Source organism: Microtus oregoni, unplaced genomic scaffold (assembly GCF_018167655.1).
Source record: "Microtus oregoni isolate MIOR12 unplaced genomic scaffold, Mior012 000007F_ref0000211, whole genome shotgun sequence".
Taxonomy (NCBI): Eukaryota; Metazoa; Chordata; class Mammalia; order Rodentia; family Cricetidae; genus Microtus; species Microtus oregoni.
The window spans coordinates 2800830-2817765 of record NW_024543066.1 but is presented as its reverse complement, the minus strand read 5'-3'; the positions used below and the strand labels follow the sequence as shown (position 1 = coordinate 2817765).

Below are 16936 nucleotides of genomic sequence, written 5' to 3'. Positions count from 1 at the left end.
TTTCCAGGCTGCTGTCCCATTGACAGTGCAAACCTGCCCGCCCTGCTCGATCAAGGGATAATGTTTGTTTACCTCTTTACCCCTCATCCTCTGCAGAAGGTTTAGCTCTGTTAGGTCTGAGGGCCTTGAGTTGTTCTTATTTGGTTCCATGCAAACATCTTTATTGGAATTTCCAAACTGTGCCAGTCTGGGTGGGACAGGAAAGAGGGACATGCTTTAGTGCACACGGTTTCTCTTACTCTGGTACTTTTTACTTTGTTTAGAGGAAATGTATACTTTTTCCAGCTTTACTATGTGTGCACACGCATACATTTTGCATGCATGCACATATATGAGCCATCGCACACATGTAGCAGTCAGAAGACAACCTTGGGTATTGACTCTCAGCTTCTACCTTGTTTAGGATGGGATTCCCTATTGGCTGCTGCGTGTGCCAGATGGCCAGCCTGCAAGTTCCCGAGGATGTTACCTCTGCCTCCCATCTCTCTGTAGGAGGGCTTGGATCGTAGATTCTTTGTCCAGCTTTGCGTGGGTCCTCCTGGTGCTTGTACACACCAGCCCGCTCCTCAGCCCCGAGAACTAAAGCATGAATCATGATCTCATTGAGAATTTTGACAGGGTTGTTTTCCTTAGGAACAGACAGAATTACTTATTTCCTTCTCTTTCTCTTTGCACCCGAGTCCTTGCTGTCAAGGTAAAATGCAAGAAGAGGCTCTCGTGGTGTGGCAGCAAGTTTTCTGTGAGCAAATGTGTGCAGGGCTCTAGGTGGGGACAGAGCAGCTGTGCGTTTGGAAGCAAGGGGAACTTTGGTGTCATTTGGATTCAGTCCCCAGTTTACCAATGTCAAACGACAAAATTCTTAAAATATTAGATCTCATTCTGAGCCCAGATGGCAGTGTGTTCATAGGGAATAGTATTTCCATAGCTTCGTAAGGCCACCTTCTCTTCGCTCCAGTGACGTCTACCATCACACATAGGAGGAATTTCTCTGACGTCTATGCTTGTTAAGGAGTCTGCTGACTCTAGATTTACCGTAAGTCTTTTCTCCTCCACCATTTGCTCTTTGTTTTTCTCTGGAGGTTTATTTGAGTGATATGATTGCCTGTCGCTAATGAAGGTTTTTCTCTAATAACAGATGTATACCTAAAACTGGAAGACGTGACTCATAAGTTCAACAAACCCTGTATAATGGATGTGAAGATAGGGCGGAAGAGCTATGACCCCTTTGCCTCCTCAGAGAAAATCCAGCAGCAGGTCAGCAAGTACCCTCTGATGGAGGAGATCGGGTTCCTGGTGCTCGGCATGAGGGTAAGAACCGTTTCGATGAGCTGTGCGCGTTTCCCTTACACACCACGCCAGGGGACTGCAGGTTTTATCTCAGTGCGAGTAGATAAGAACAAGCATCCTGTGCTGTTTGGTCATCCGTGACCTGTGAGCTATGAGGGCAGAGGTTTTATGTGTTGCTCACTGGTCTGTGGTCAGTCACACTGGTCCTGACACCTAGTAGGTAATTAATACATAATGACCAGACCCTAAGATGGGAACGCTGGTAATTTTGTCTTAAAGACGTTTTAAGTTGGGTGCTGGGCATGGTGGTGCATGCCTTTAATCTCAGCACTTGGGAGGCCGAGGCAGGGGGAACTCTGTGAGTTCAAGGCCAGCCTGGTCTATGGAGTGAGTTTCAGGACACAACCAGGACTGTTATGCAGAGAGACCCTGTCTCAAAAAGCCAAAAAAAAAAAAAAAAGGAAAAAGAAAAAAAGAACTTGTTTTAAGTTTAAGTACACAATAAATATTAAAAGCTACATATTCATTATAGCTTCCCTATAAGAAAATAACTATTTTATACTTTGGGTGTTTTTTTGTAAACAGGCATCACTGTGTGGCCCTGGCTATTCTATAACTTGCTCTGTAGACCAGGCTCTGGCCTTGAACTTAAGAGATTCACCTGTCTCTGCCTCCCAAGTGCTGTGGAAAAGAACTATTTTCTAAATAGAAAAAAAAAATCCACATCATCTCATATTTCTGTTCAAAACAGTTTTTCATTTGCACATAGTTCTGTGAATTGGCATTATATTTTTTTAATTTTAGATGATCCATAAGAATCTCATATTTAGCCAGGCAGTGGTGACACACGCATTTAGTCCCAGTACTCGGGAGGCAGAGGCAGACAGATCTCTGTGAGTTCGAGGCCAGCCTGGTCTGCAAGAGCTAGTTCCAGGACAGGCTCCAAAGCTACAGTGAAACCCTGTCTTGGAAAAAAAAAAGAATCTCATATTTATGCTTTGATATGCACATGCACTGTTCACCTCAGGAGAGATATGGGGTTGGTGTCATCAGGTGTCTTGTGGTCTGGACCTTTGTCCATGTGCCATCTGGTAGAAGGTTAACTTGAGCATCTGTGGCCTGGGACCTCATTCTGAGCGGCCGGAGCAGGAGCCTGACTTGCTGTCATTTTATAGGGTTATCAAACAGTTGCTTCCGATCTCTGATGCCACAACACAATTTTGTTTTTGTTTTTTTTTTAGTTTTGTGAGCCACCGTGTGGTTGCTAGGAATTGAACTCAGGACCTCTGGAAGAGCAGGCAGTGCTCTTAACCGCTGAGTCAGAGTGCATATGATAGGAAGGAAGGATTGTTGAAACCATTCTGCAGATGTCACCACAGCTGGGAAGTAATGTAGCATGTGGTACTCTAAACCAAGAGTGTGTCTAGATGTGCCCGATGATTGCAGCTTGCAATCCTCCTTGGGAGGGAGTTTTGTGGGAGACTGCTAACGAGCCAGTGCCAGCGAAGCAAATCCCACGCTGGACTTGATATCTTGGTCCATAACGTCGAAGAATTGTTCAAGTGGTTTTTCATTTTAGAAAGCTACAGTGAAGACGAGCATATAAAAACTGACAAAACAAGGCCAGCAGAATGGCTCACTGGGCAGAGGAGCGTGCTGTGTGAGCCTGACAACGTGTTTGGTCCCCAGGACTCACATGTTGTGTTAGGAGCGGTGGGCTGCGTCCCTGGCACCCGGCCACCCACATGGCTAGCTTATGTCCCGAAATAGTTACACGGAAACTGTATTCTTTTAAACACTGTCTGGCCCATTAGTTTCAGTTTCTTATTGGCTAGCTCTTACATATCGATCTAACCTATTTTTAATAATCTGTGTAGCCCACGAGCTGGCTTAACAGGAATGATCTTAACCTGCATCTGCCTGGAGTGGGAGAATCATGGCGATTCCTTGACTTAGCTTTTTTCTCCTAGCATTCTGTTCTGTTTACTCCGCCTACCTAATTTTATGTCCTATTAAAGGGCCAAGGCAGTTTCTTTATTTAACTAATGAAATTAACACAAAACAGAAGACTCTCCCCCATCACTCACATAAATCCCGAGGTCTCAGTGACTTGTATTATCTCACACCATAATTGCACACGCTCCTTTCAGTGGCTCCATGGTTGTTTCTGGAATTTGCTATTACCCACCATGTTACAGTGAGCCGTGGGTCTGCCTCGTTCTGCCACTGTTTAGTGTGTCCTGGCGCGTCTGTGGTAGAGTGCTGGCTAACGTGAGCCTACAGCTTTGATGGCGGAGGCCGACTGTATTGTGTAGAGCAGTGGTCTTCAGCCGGGGGAGCTCTGCCCCCGGCCAGCCATTGGTAATGTCTTAGACCAGTGGTTCTCAACCTTCCTAAAGCTGCGAGCCTGTAAACAGTTCCTTATGTGGTGGTGACCCCCAACGTAAAATTATTTTTATTGATACTCCCCCCCCCAAAGGAGTTTCCTCTGTAGACCAGGCTGTCCTTGAACTCACAGAGATCTTCCTGCCTCTGCCTCCCAGTGCTGGGATTAAAGAGTTCCACCACCACACCTGGGCTTCTGGGAAAGCTCTCAAGGCTGAAACATGCCTTCAGCTCATTTCCTTTTCTCAACTGTTTGCATTTGTTAATGACTCGAGAATAATTTTAATCGTTTTATTTTTATTTATTTATTTATTTGGTTTTTTAAGACAGGGTTTCTCTGTGTAGGCCTGAGTGTCCTGGAACTTGCTCTGTAGACCAGGCTGGCTTGGAACTCAGAGATTCACCTGCCTCTGCCTCCTGAGTGCTGAAACTAAAGGTGTGCACCACTGCCATCTGCTTTACTCTAGAATAATTTTAGATGTAAATAACAAAAGATATTATATCAAAAACTTATTTTTTGGAAGCTTCTGTTTTTATTTTCTGAAGACTGCATCTCTTGTAGTTCAGCCTGGCATCTTTGCTGCGTGGGTGAGCTCACCTTGAACTTCTGATCCTCTTGTCTCTACCTAATACCAAGTGCTGGTATCACAGGTGCAATCACACCTGTTTATACTGGTGCTGGAGAGTGAACCCAGGCAGTCTGCATGCTGGGGAAGGATCACTGTGTTGTATCCAGCTCCTCTCCACTTCTTTTTCTGTGGCAGAGAGAGTTTCATGCAGTCCTTTGCTTCAAACTTGCTTTGTAGGATGACCTTGAACTCCTGACCTTCTGCTTCTACTTCCTGAATGTTGAGGCCTGTGTTGCTGAACTCAGCTAAACTTGCAGTATTAGGAAATGCTCTCATCTTGGCCCTGTAAATTTGTGATTAATTTTGATGAAATGAAATAGATAATTCTGTCATATTGAAAATCTATGTTACTCTTAGCAGCTTTTCAGAGTGGGGCTCCTGAATGCTGGGTGCTCTTTTAGGCCTGTTCATGTGACGATATGGTTCTCTTCACATCTGAATGAAGGATTTTGTATCTAGCCATGAATTCACCCCACATGGCCAAGGGCACCCCTATTAGTGTTTGAATGTTCACTGCTCTTTTATTTTGACAGGTTTATCATGTTCATTCTGACAGCTACGAGACACAGAACCAGCACTATGGAAGAAGCTTAACAAAAGAGACGTTAAAGGAAGGTGAGCCGTGGAAATGAATGCTTTGCTATTGCAGTCAGCAAGATGCTTCTGCTCGCACGTAATTTCCCTGCGGAATAACGATTCAACTCATAAACTTCAAAAAAAAAAATCAAAACTAAATAGACAGAAGTAGGTTCACTATCATCCCTGAATCCTAATATACCCAAGTGTGGGTTGTGAGCACCCCTTCCTTTACACCTTCATTAGTACTAGTGAGCTTGCTGGCTCACTTGCTTCCTACTTCTGTGATACGTTCCCTAAGACAACCCACCCAGGAAGAAGCCTTTATTCTGTTTCCATTTCAGTGTGTGTCTCTTTTGGTAGTGTGCCTAGTACCTTCCTGTATCATGAGCACTAGTCATTAGGAGTAAAGTCTCTAGGGAGGGACCAGCTTGACTTCTCCATGTTCAATGAGTTGTGTAGGTTCTTCAACAATAGGGCCTTACCATCAGTTTGTGGGTAGCAACCAAGAGCCTTGGCAACTGCCAGGGTTGCTTGGGGGTTCCCATGGGGGCCCCTGTAATGGTCTGTGCTGTCCCTTTAAGAGAAAAGCCATGCCCACTCCCTCCCCCATCCATCCGCAGAGGTAAGCTGATCTTCAGCTTCCAGCCTGAGCCCTCCCTTTCCATCTCTGTCCCAGAGAGGTAGCTGCTGCTGTGGCTCCCTTCCCCTCCCCTGCCCCGCCTCTCTCTGCTCTTTTCCCTTCTCCCCTTCTTTCCTTTCCCCTCCATAACCCACTAAATAAATATCCAACATCACTCTGCATGGCATGCCTGTCTGTCTGTCTCTCATCTGCCATGGGTGGCTGCGGCTCCTTGTGGGACTAGCTGCTCCATTTCACCTGCCATGCAGCTCCCTACCTAGGACCCGCTGGCCTTCGTGGCCCACTGTGGCCTTGTGCCCGCTGTCCACTGCTGACGCTCAGGGACCTGCAGCGTTTCTGCTGCTGTGTCCCTCAGGCAACAGTGCCATTTTATTTTTACCATTACAGTCCCTTTAGCCAACAGCTCAATTAGATGTGGTCCATTCCTTCAACAGGATGCTTCGTTTGGCAAGAGATGTCCATCTGGGGCTTTGCTCCCCATTATTTGGTGATTCCATTTAGATCACCTTCATAATATGGATATATTTTATTTTTTAAGATATTTATTTATTTATTTATTTATTATGTATACACTATTCTGTCTGTGTGTATGTCTGCAGGCCAGAAGAGGACACCAGACCTCATTACAGATGGTTCTGAGCCACCATGTGGTTGCCGGGAATTGAACTCAGGACCTTTGGAAGAGCAGGCAATGCTCTTAACCACTGAGCCATCTCTCCAGCCCTATGGATATATTTTAGGAAGCTTCTACTGTATTAGGTTTCCATAGGACCCTTCATATGGCCCTTACTTTTAGCTGTCCCTTCCCAGATTCCCTATCTCACCCTCCTCCTCATTTGATCCTTCTGTTCCATTCACCCCCATCTTAGTCAGTGTTCTGTTGTGTGAAGAGACACCACGACCATGGCAACTCTTATGAAGGAAAGCATTTAGCTGGGGCTTGCTGACAGTCTCAGAGGTTTGGTCCATGATCATCAGGGTGGGGAGCTTGGCAGCATGCAGCCAGACTCAGAAACTGGGAGTTCTACCTCCAGATCTGAAGGCAGCAGGAAGAGAGAGCCACAGGGCCTGGCTTGGGCTCTTGAAACCTCAAAGCCCATCCTCAGTGACACACTTCCTCCAGCAGGACTGCACCTACAATAACAAGGTCACCCCTCCTAATCTTTTTATTTAGTACCACTCCCTGGTAACCAAGCATTCAAATCTATGACCCTATGAAAGGCCATTCTCATTTAAACTACTACCCCGCCCATCCATAACTATCCTATTTCTCCTTCCTAGAGAGTTCCACCCTCCTGCGTAGTCCCTTACTGTACTCTTAACCCCTGTGGTTGTGGATTGCAGCCTACTTGAGTTAACAGCTAACCTCCACATATAAATGAATGCAAATCATATTTGTCTCTTTTGGTTCTGGGTTACCTCACTGAGGATATTTTTTTCTAGTTCCATCCATTTACCTGCAAATGTAATGATTTTTTTTAACAGCTGAGTAGTACTCAATTTTGTAATTTGCTACATTTTCTTTATCCATTCATCTGTTGGCAGACCTTCAGGTGGTTTCCAGTTTCAGGCTGTTATGAATAGAGCAGCAGTGAACATGGTTGGACAGGTGTCTCTGTAGTAGGATGAAGCCTTCTTTGGGTATTGCCCAAGAGTGGTATAGTTGGATCTTGACGTAGATCTATTCCTGGCTTTGAGGAACTGCCACACTGATTTCCATAGTGCCTGTACAAGCTTGCACTCCCACCAGCAGTGAATGAGTGTTCCTCTTTTCCCACATCCTTGACAGCATGAGCTGTCGCTTGTTTTATTGATCTTGGCATTTACTGGTGTAGGATGACATCTCAAAGTAGTTTTGATTTGCATTTCCCTGATAATTGATTTCATTTCCTAACAGTTTATGTTGTATAGTGGGGGAACAAATTACATAAAAGCAAGTTGCCTAACCTGTACATTCCCAAGTATGATTAAACATTAAGGTTTAATCATTAAGGTTAAATACTAATATTATTCCCATGTATAATTTAAAAATTTTTAAGATTTATTTTTATTTTATATGTATATGGATTTTCCTCCTGTATATACCATGCCTGCCTGGTGCCCAGGGAGGCCAAAAGAGGGATCAGATCCCCTGGGACTGGAGTTGTAGATGGTTGTGAGCCCCACGGCAGGCCTTGAACATGTAATCTTCCTTCCTCAGCCTTCTGCATTGCTGGCACAGGCCTGCACCCCAGGCCTTAAGAGTTCCTTCTCAACACCAGTGCCATTCATAGCAAGAACTAAAGTACCTGTCTACCTGCAGTGAGTGTTTGCCTTAGGGATTATGCTTTGATATTGGTATCATTTAAATAATTTTTGTTTTCATTTTTTCAAGACAGAATTTCTCTCTTTAGTTCTTGATGTCCTGGAACTTATTTTGTAGATCAGGTTGACCTCGAACTTATCTGCCTGCCTCTGCCTCCTGAGTGCTGAGATGAAAGTCATGGGCCACCATAGCCCAGCTCTATTATGAGTTCTTCATCAGAGCACTGATCTAAGTTTCTACATGTCATTTACTGTATAGTTAATGATTTGATTAACTGGAAGGCATGGTGTGACAAAGTGAAGAATTTTATCTGCTGTGAGCTCACTTGTAGCTGAAGTTTGTGTTGGGACCACTGGCTCCAAAATAAACACACAGAGACTTAATTATAAGTGCTTGGCCAATAGCTCAGGCTTGTTACCAGCTAATTCTTACAACTTAATTAACCCATTTATATTAATCTACATTCTGCCACATGGCATTACCTCTCTTTCATCTTATACTTCCTGTTTCCCTTCTATGCCTGAGTGGGGACTTTTCACTCTGCTCTTCTTCCCGGTGTCCTTAGTCTGGTTCTCCCACCTAACATTATCCTGTCCAGCTATTGGCCAGTCAGATTCTTATTAAACCATTCACAGTGACATATATTCACATGGTGTAAAAGAATATTCTGCACTCACTACAAGTGATAGAGGCACACACAGTTTGACCCTCTCTCTGATGTATTTCGTTTACAGGTGTCTCCAAGTTTTTCCACAATGGCTTCTGTTTAAGAAAAGACGCGATTGCTGCCAGTATTCAGAAGGTTGAGAAGATTCTCCAATGGTTTGAAAATCAGAAGCAGCTTAACTTTTATGCAAGCTCATTACTGTTTGTTTATGAAGGTTCATCTCAGCCAGCTACTACAAAATCCCACGAGAGAACTTTGGCCGGGAAGTTTCTCTCCAAAGGCCACCTGTCGGACGCAGACGTCCTGGAATGCAATAACAACTTTCACCTGTTTAGCTCCCCGGCCAACGGGACATCGGTAGGCAAAAGTTTATCCAAGGTGTACGCGAGGCACAGAAAGCTGTACTCCAAAAAGCACCACAGTCAGACTTCACTGAAAGTTGAGACTCTGGAGCAAGACAACGGGTGGAAAAGCATGTCCCAGGAGCACCTGAACGGAAATGTGCTGTCCCAACTGGAAAAAGTGTTCTACCACCTTCCTGCGGGGCGTCCGGAGACGGCAGAAGTGGAAGTGCGGATGATAGACTTTGCTCACGTGTTCCCTAGCAACACCATCGATGAGGGCTATGTTTACGGTCTGAAGCATTTGATTGCTGTCCTGCGGAGTATTTTAGACAGTTGAGTCTTGCTGTGGTCTGTGAAGGAGTGGCCCGGTCACCGTGGCGAGCCGCAGGCGTTAGCTGTACCCCTGTAATGCTCTGTAAAAAGTTTGTATTGTGAGTCAGCGTTCTATTTGTCTTTATACTTTTGGTAGAAGGTTAACTTTTTTATATTCTTACTCAGGAATACTAATTTGTTCATTAGAAAACTATGAAGACTAAAGAAACAGGAATGTCGAGCAGGGAACGTGCGGGACAGGGAGTAGACAGCTGTAACACTCTGGCCACGTGCAAACCGTTTTGCAGTCCTTCAGAATTCATGTCGCTTTGTGTCGCCGTCACCAAGGAACCTGCCCACCCAACCTTGCTGGTATCTAAACTATGACACTGTCAGGCCATCCCCTTAGGATCTGGAAGGCACAGGTTGTTTTCATCAGGACCAGTGTGCCCAAGCTCCCTAAAACTGGAGAACATTTCACACAGAAAATGGGGCTGTGTGGGCTCCCTGTTAAAAGAGCAGCCGATGAAAGGTGCTTAGATGTGTGTGTTCCACCAGCAGGGTTCCCCACAGTTTCTCCCTGCTCAGGGCTGCTTCACGGGAAGGCTGGCTGAGGCTCATGGCCGGCAACAGTAGCAGCAGCGGTCTTGGAACTAAGAGCACAAATATTTCCTCCCTGGGGTCAGGAGAAGAGAGATTATTTGCAAAGAACAAATTACTCTGTTATGCAAGCTGTCATAAAGGGCGGGGCTTTTTATTATCAATGTGAGGCTTCGGAGAGGGGCATGGTGGAAACTTGGTTTATTTCTTCTTTAAATAATTTTGAGAGTTTATTCCATTTTTTTAAAAAATCCATCTTTAAAAAAAAATGTATCCCCATTTACTTTCAAGCCTTAGCGTAAACACCTTTCTCAGAATTTGGTTACGCAGTGACAGAACTGTGGCTGCTATAGGCCGGAATCCTGTCTCGGTTTCACGCCCACGGCATCTAACAGAGAAATTTATTTTCACTCAGAACAAGGGCAGGCAACTTTTCCTTGAGAAAATAGATTTGTAAGTGTTATGTTTATTTTACACCTACCACCTTTTTCAAATTAACTAATTATCAGTAAGATTTTTTAAAATTGAGATTAAATTTGCAAATCCTTTTGCTGTCAGTTCTTTGCACTTTAACTCACTGATGGATTAGAATAATTGAACGGCTTGTCATTTCTGGAAAATATTTTTGAGTTATGACTTGACTTTTTTTTTTAAACCCCCTTTCTTTCAGAATTACAAATAAAACTGTTCACCCTAGAACCATTTTTTCTAAGTGGAGGGGATTTTAAGTTCTCTTACTCTCCTGACCCCATCCGCGGACTATTTGCAAATGTCCACACCCAAGCGTGAGCCTGGAACACACGGGTCGTCAGCCAGGGTGATTGGGGCTCGTGCTTCTGTGAGTTTCCACTCAGGAGGCTGCAGGTGTCCCCACAAGGCCTCCATGTTCTCTGCCCAAGCGTGTACTGGCTGTAGAGAGAGGGTTTTGTTTATTTTGTTCTGTGGGAGTGAGTTCCAAGCGATAATTACTAGAAAACTTTGAGTTTTACCTTTTTTCTTACAATGTTGACTTGTTATCTGGATGTGATTTCGTAACTCTCAAGCTCATCTGGTGAACACTATTTTGAATCTTAAGAGGCCATTTGGGATGGTGCCAGGCGATGTACGATGACTAAGTCAACTCAAGTACTCAAAGTGTTGGGCACACTTTAGCTCAGCCAGACCCTTCATCCACAGCTGTTTCAGGCATTTTGGAAGCCAGCATCCTGCCTTTAGGTTTTGTCTGAATAAAACAGGAAGCGATTCTTATCTCTGCTCTTCAGGGAAGGGATTAACGTTCAATTCTTCTTGTTTACATTTTACCACTGTTGCCCTCTTTATGTTACTTTTTGATTATGCTTTTCGATGATGTGATCAGCGTGTTTATGTAATCAACCTGTGGCGTTTTCTAGTCTGTCCTGTCTTGTAAGATGATGCTGAGAGTTGCCACTTTGGGGACGAGGCATCCATCACTAGCCCAAGCGTATGTGAACGCAGAGATATTTAAGAACCAAGCAAATGAGGAGATGACTTGGGCTGATGGAAATGCTAGCTTCCCCCGCGCCCCAACATGGTTTTAGTGTATTTCTCATGGGGTGCACTCATGGAAAGGACTTCTAAGAAATTGTGGATGTGAATATGTTTCTCAAATAAAAGTTTAAATTGTAAAATAGTTTTATAATAAAGTATTTACATTAATTATTTTAATATGGATGGAAGTTGCATAAATTATACTTGTTAAATATTTAAATAGTCTTTGAAGAGAGTTTTGAAAATGTGTGTGAGTGGTTCTGATAGCTGTGGTGTTCACTAGTCTGGGATGCTTTGCTCCGTGTGTCTGAAGGGGGCTTGTGCCCTCTGCCTGTGCACACTACAGCTTGCTACTGTGGCCCCGCAGGCCGCTCAGCTGAGTAAGAACTGGTTTCTGAATGTTGATGTAATTCAGTAATGACACTGTCATTTCGTGGTTCATGATCTCTCCGTGATGTTCTTCCTGTCAGACCTAGGAACTATCAAATTTATAACATTGGGGGGGGGGATGAATTTCCATAATTCAGTTGCAATATTCTCCTTGATTTTGGAATTTGGAGTGTGTGGCAGGGGGAGGGCTGAATGGTGAGGTGACAGGCGCTGAGGCTGTCCTTAGAGTGGCTGACTGTTAGTGCCACACCTCCCGAGGTCTGCTGTAACACCTCTCTTCCAGACCCCGGCCTTGACTTTTGTATACCTGTAGCTGCAGTTGCCCCCCCCCCCCCCACACACACACACATCGAGTCCTTTTAGAACGCAGTGACCTGCAGGGTGGTTTCTGGAGGCCTGGCCCTCGGGTCACTCAGATTTCTTCACCAAGGTGCGCCAGTCAAGCTGCTTTCAAGTATACATCTGTGAGGCCTTCAAAACTCACCACTTCCAGCGTCCTGTCTGGACTCCCGTGACGCAGATGCACAGACGCCTTCACTGAGAGCTGCTGAGGCTAGTGCTTGGGTAAAGATTATGTGGTGAGTGCTAAGTCACAGAGGAGGCCGATATTTTTTTTGACTTTTGGGCTGAGACCAAGCGAAAGTAGGTGAAGTTACAAGTGCAGCGTTGTGGCTCCCATTTGACTCTCCAGCCGGTGGCAGTTAGAGACGGCATTAAACAACCTTACATTCCACTTTTACTTGGAAAACAAAGCCTGGCTTCGCCTTCAGAACAATACTAGCGTAGTGTTGCTGTGGTCGCCCCTTACCAGTGCGAGCGTCTTAGACGTCAGATTTCAGTATTTCAAGTTTGTCAGTGATGAAGTTCCTTCTTCACTTCACAGTAGTTACATTATAACATAAAATACTGATGTTTTGAGAAGGAGTTCACATCTTTGCTGACAGTATTGAAAGTCTTCCACCTTGTTTTGTTAGCTTCTATTAAGAACAGACATGATTCGTGCCACTAAGTCAGTAGAAAGTCGAAATTTTTTTATTGTTAATTATTTTTTAAAAATGCGTCATTGTAGCTACACTTTGGCCTGGTGTCCACTTAGAGGATTAACAATTACTGAAGGCAGGGCTTGCGATCCCCTGTAGACGAGGAGGAAGGCATCCATAGACACTTTGCTGTGGGATCTGTACCGGAAGATGTACAAAAGCGTGGAAAGTTGCTCCCAGGTTGTGCCCACAGTAGCGGCAGGCGGCAGCGCGGCCCTCCCGTACTCGGTGAATGAATGTACTGCGGTGCTTGGGTGTAGATGTCTCAGTGTCTCTAGTTCTCTTTCTCAGTGTTTGTAATTTGTACCATTGACAGGATATCCTTGGCGTGCAAGGGTCGTCACTGTGTTTCTGGAGTCATTTAATGTGATATGCCAATTTTTATAAGTGATATTTAGATAATTCTAATAACTGTATATTCGACAACTTATTAAAATGTTTTGCATTGGAGTTTCTTTTCATTAATTACCACGTTTGAACAAACGAATGGTGTAAACGACGCAGCGGATGTTTGGGTGCTGTGGCCTAAATATGGCGTGAGCAGGAGGCATTAGAAGAGGACTGAGTTGGGAGACACTCACTAAGTGCGGGAGCGGAATCAACTCCTATGAATGTTTGTTTTTCTATCATACAAAGTAAGATCTTGGGGAAATTGCTCTTGTTATGAAAGTGTTTCGGGTGTGGTTTTGTTTTATGAGACAGACTCACTGTGTCGTAAAGGGAAACTCATACATACCACAGGAATGGGAAGTCCAACTTCCTCTATGTCAGGCGGGAATTGCCCAGAGAAAGCGCACACCTGGTCCCTCTCAGTTTTTCTTCCTAGGTCCAGGTAGCCACACCTTAACTGGGTGTGATTGGTTAACACCAGTGAGCTTCGCCATCAGTTGGCTTTTAAACAAGGTTATCAATAGCCCAGGCTGAGCATGGAACTTCCTATGTAGATGACAGTGGCTTTGAATCCTGATCCCCGTACCCTCACCTCCACAAATGCTGGGGCAATGATGATGATTATTGTGCCGCATGCCTGGCTTGAGATTTTAAAAACAGAGTTCCATAAGTCTTTCTCGAGATGTGTGCTCTCTAGTACTGAGGCAAAGCACGCAATGGGGCTAAGCTGCTCCCAAGGACTGTCGCCAGGGATGACAACATATAGAGGGCAAGGACTGTCACCAGGGATGACAACATATAGAGGGCATGGTCCTTCCTTGTCAGGACCAGGTTAGTGCTTCAGGGAGCCAAATCAAACCAGTACCTTTGGTTTGAACTGGTAAGACTGGCTGCTCAAGTCCCGAAAGAGAGAACAGATTATCACGGCCACAGTCCCTGTGTCATAAGCCAAGTACGAAGACTAAATGCTGAGGGGAACCAAAAAATGGAGGTAATGGGTTTGCTGAGATAATGCTGACGGAGTCTGGCCTCTGTGGCCTCTGTTGGATGTGGGGCTGCACTCATATGCAGCAAGACTTGAACACCATCCCCTGGGTGTGGAGAGTGCAGGACCAGCTGGGCCGCCTGGTAAAAAGAAGAAAGAAATAGGCAGGAAAGTTGAGGTAGGACAATTGCCACGAGCTCGAGGCTAGCCAGGGTCACAGAGTAACAACCCCATCCCCCATCTCAAACAAAATGGAACAACAACAAAATGGTTTGAGGTGTGAGAGGATGCAGCCAGCGATGGCTCAGTGGCAACCCTTCTCAGTTGGAAGGTGGGACTGCTAACTTTGTTCCGACCTCAGCTCTCCGTCCTGCTGTAGCTTTGGTGACCTGGGTGACAGACTAGACTCACCATTTTCCATTAGTTGAGCATTCACCTTGGCTGTATGATTGCTGACAACTTTACCAGTTCCGGAGCACGTGCTGTGTGAACCAGAGCATCCTGGACATCCAAACAGGGCACGGTGCGTTTTCATTGTAAATCGCCATTGGGCAATTGGTTCCATTGCCCCGGATGTTTGCTTAGGCAAGTGCCCCACCACCGCGCTACACCTGCAGTCTTTAGAACTATTGTTTAAGAACCTGAGGGGGCATGGCATGGCACGGTGCATAGGAGTGTTATGTAAGCAATAAGGACCTGCATTTGAATTCCCAGCACCAGTGTAAACATCAAACCCAGCCATGGCTTCGGGCACTTGTATGTAATGCAAGCATTGCGGGCAGAGACAGGCAGATCTTGTTAGCCTGCCTACCTGAAAAACCAAACTCGCAGGTCTGTGAGAGAGCCTGTGTCAATGCAATAGAGACACCGACCTACCTGCTCTAACCTCTGAAAGGGCAAGCACACCTGCAACAACATGCCCCACCCCCCACCCTATACACACGTAACTATTATTAACAAAACTGACAAAATCCCTTAGGATTTCCCCCCTTCCCGCAGTCCTGGGAGTTGAGTTGCACCCCCCCTCCCATGTCAATAAAAATTGACAAAAACGGAATTACTTATTTTGGAAACAATTGCAGCTTCTGTGTCAGGGATCAGGTCAGCTCTGAACAGTGTCATACAGGGTAATGGGACCAGAATTCCTATGGAGACCCAGCATGCACACACGCATGCACGTACATGCGCACGTACCGCACGCAGGTGCACCATTGGGGAGGCAGGTGACTGGGCAGAGAGCCTACATGGCAAGCCAGATCTGACTGGCTACTTAGGGTTCTCGCTGCTGAGCCATGTTAAAAGTCTACAGATACTACCTTCAGTTACCCATCCAGATCTAGAAGGTTCCGTGGCTTGACCTTTAGCTATAGTCGGGGCTGTGTGCTTTCACAGGATAGGCACAAGGAAGGGGTCAGGTATGAGAACCTCACCATGCAGTGTAAGGATCGTGGATATAAACATGGATGGAACCCACCTCATGGGTTTGGGTACCTTTCAGAGGAAAACCCTCACATCTGTGAAGAAGCTGCCACAGTAACTTGCAGCTCTCATCAGTTTCAGTTTGCAGCTTCCCTCCCCGGAGTTGTTGGTCTCAATTCCTTGAGGTTAAATCAGAGGAGCGAACAATGAATTCAGGTACTGGGTGGGCCTGGCCATCCCAGCAGTCCCTGACACTCCATCCCACCCAAGTATAATCGGCTTAACTCTGTAGCAAGGCTCGAGCTGAGTGGGTGGATCTGCTCCTGGGGGCTCCTTAAATCTCTCTATTAAGAGGTAGGCAGTTGGCTGTGCGCTCTGGGGTGTGGGCCAATGAACTCAGGACGTTCTCCGCCTAGGCTAGCCTAGGCCTCAGGGGAAACTGGAGCACGAAGACAGGCTGCAAACTTCCATTTGAGTCTAGAGATTGCCAAGTCAGTCCCTATGGGATGACACCAGAGAGGGGCTCTGACCCTGGCCACAGCACAGTCAGCCACAGGCTCCATCCTCAGACTGTATACTGGCCTAGGCGAGACTTGCCTTCTCATGGTTCTTGGTTTCATTGGGCAGCCCTGTCTTATCGTAAGACTGGATACTTATTATAAATACCTTTAAGAATCTCCCTTTTGCCTCTTACCCAGATTCCTTGCTGTGACGCACCTCCTCAATTTTAAACTTGGAGTGTTATCCTGTACATCTTATCCATGAACCTCGTGAACTTCCTCAGGGACAACAAGTGACGGCTGAGTATTTTTTCATGTGTACAGAAAACTGTTAAAGAGTCCATGACAGTTTTGGTTCTATATTTAGCACAGTGTTTGTTCACGAAGTGGCTGTTGAACTTTTCTCCTGAAAGACCAGGTTCAGTTAAGGTGTGAGAGCTGCTTGGCTCTAATGCAGGATTTGAGCTCCAACACGCTTCCTGGTTATAATTACCCTCCCCGCGTGTGTGTTTCTCATGCATTTCCCCCAGACAGAGGAGATGCTAGGTTTTTGGTTTTTGAAATAGGATTTCTCTATGTAACAAACAGTCCTGGAGATCCTGGAACTCATTCTGTAGACGAGGCTAGCCTAGAACTCACAGAGATCCATCTGCCTCTGCCTCCCGAGTGCTGGGATTAAAGGTGTGTGCCACCACCGTCCAGTAACATTTTTATCTTGCATGCATTGGTGTTTTGCCTGCATGTATGCCTGTATGAGGGTATTGCATCCCCTGAAAATGGAGTTATGGACAGTTGTGAGCTGCCACGTGTGTGCTGGGAATTGAACCTGAGTCCTGTTGAAGAGCAACCAGTGCTCTTAACCGCTGAGTCATCTCTCCAGCCGAATGCTGTTTTTGTTTGTTTGCTTTTTAAGCAAGCATCACTGTTTTGTGTTGCAAGGACTAACACCTCGTCT

General features: G+C 45.5%; 1 protein-coding gene across 1 annotated transcript in view; it reads left to right on the top strand.

Moving 5' to 3' along the window:
• Ipmk (inositol polyphosphate multikinase) overlaps nt 1-11434 on the top strand; it is a 34364-nt gene extending 22930 nt beyond the window's left edge. The window contains exons 4-6 of the mRNA XM_041655358.1: nt 1136-1308; nt 4835-4916; nt 8560-11434. Coding sequence (XP_041511292.1) covers nt 1136-1308; nt 4835-4916; nt 8560-9173 — 869 coding nt within the window. The 3' untranslated portion in view covers nt 9174-11434. The remainder of the gene's footprint in view (nt 1-1135; nt 1309-4834; nt 4917-8559) is intronic.
• The last annotated feature ends 5502 nt before the right edge of the window (nt 11435-16936 follow it).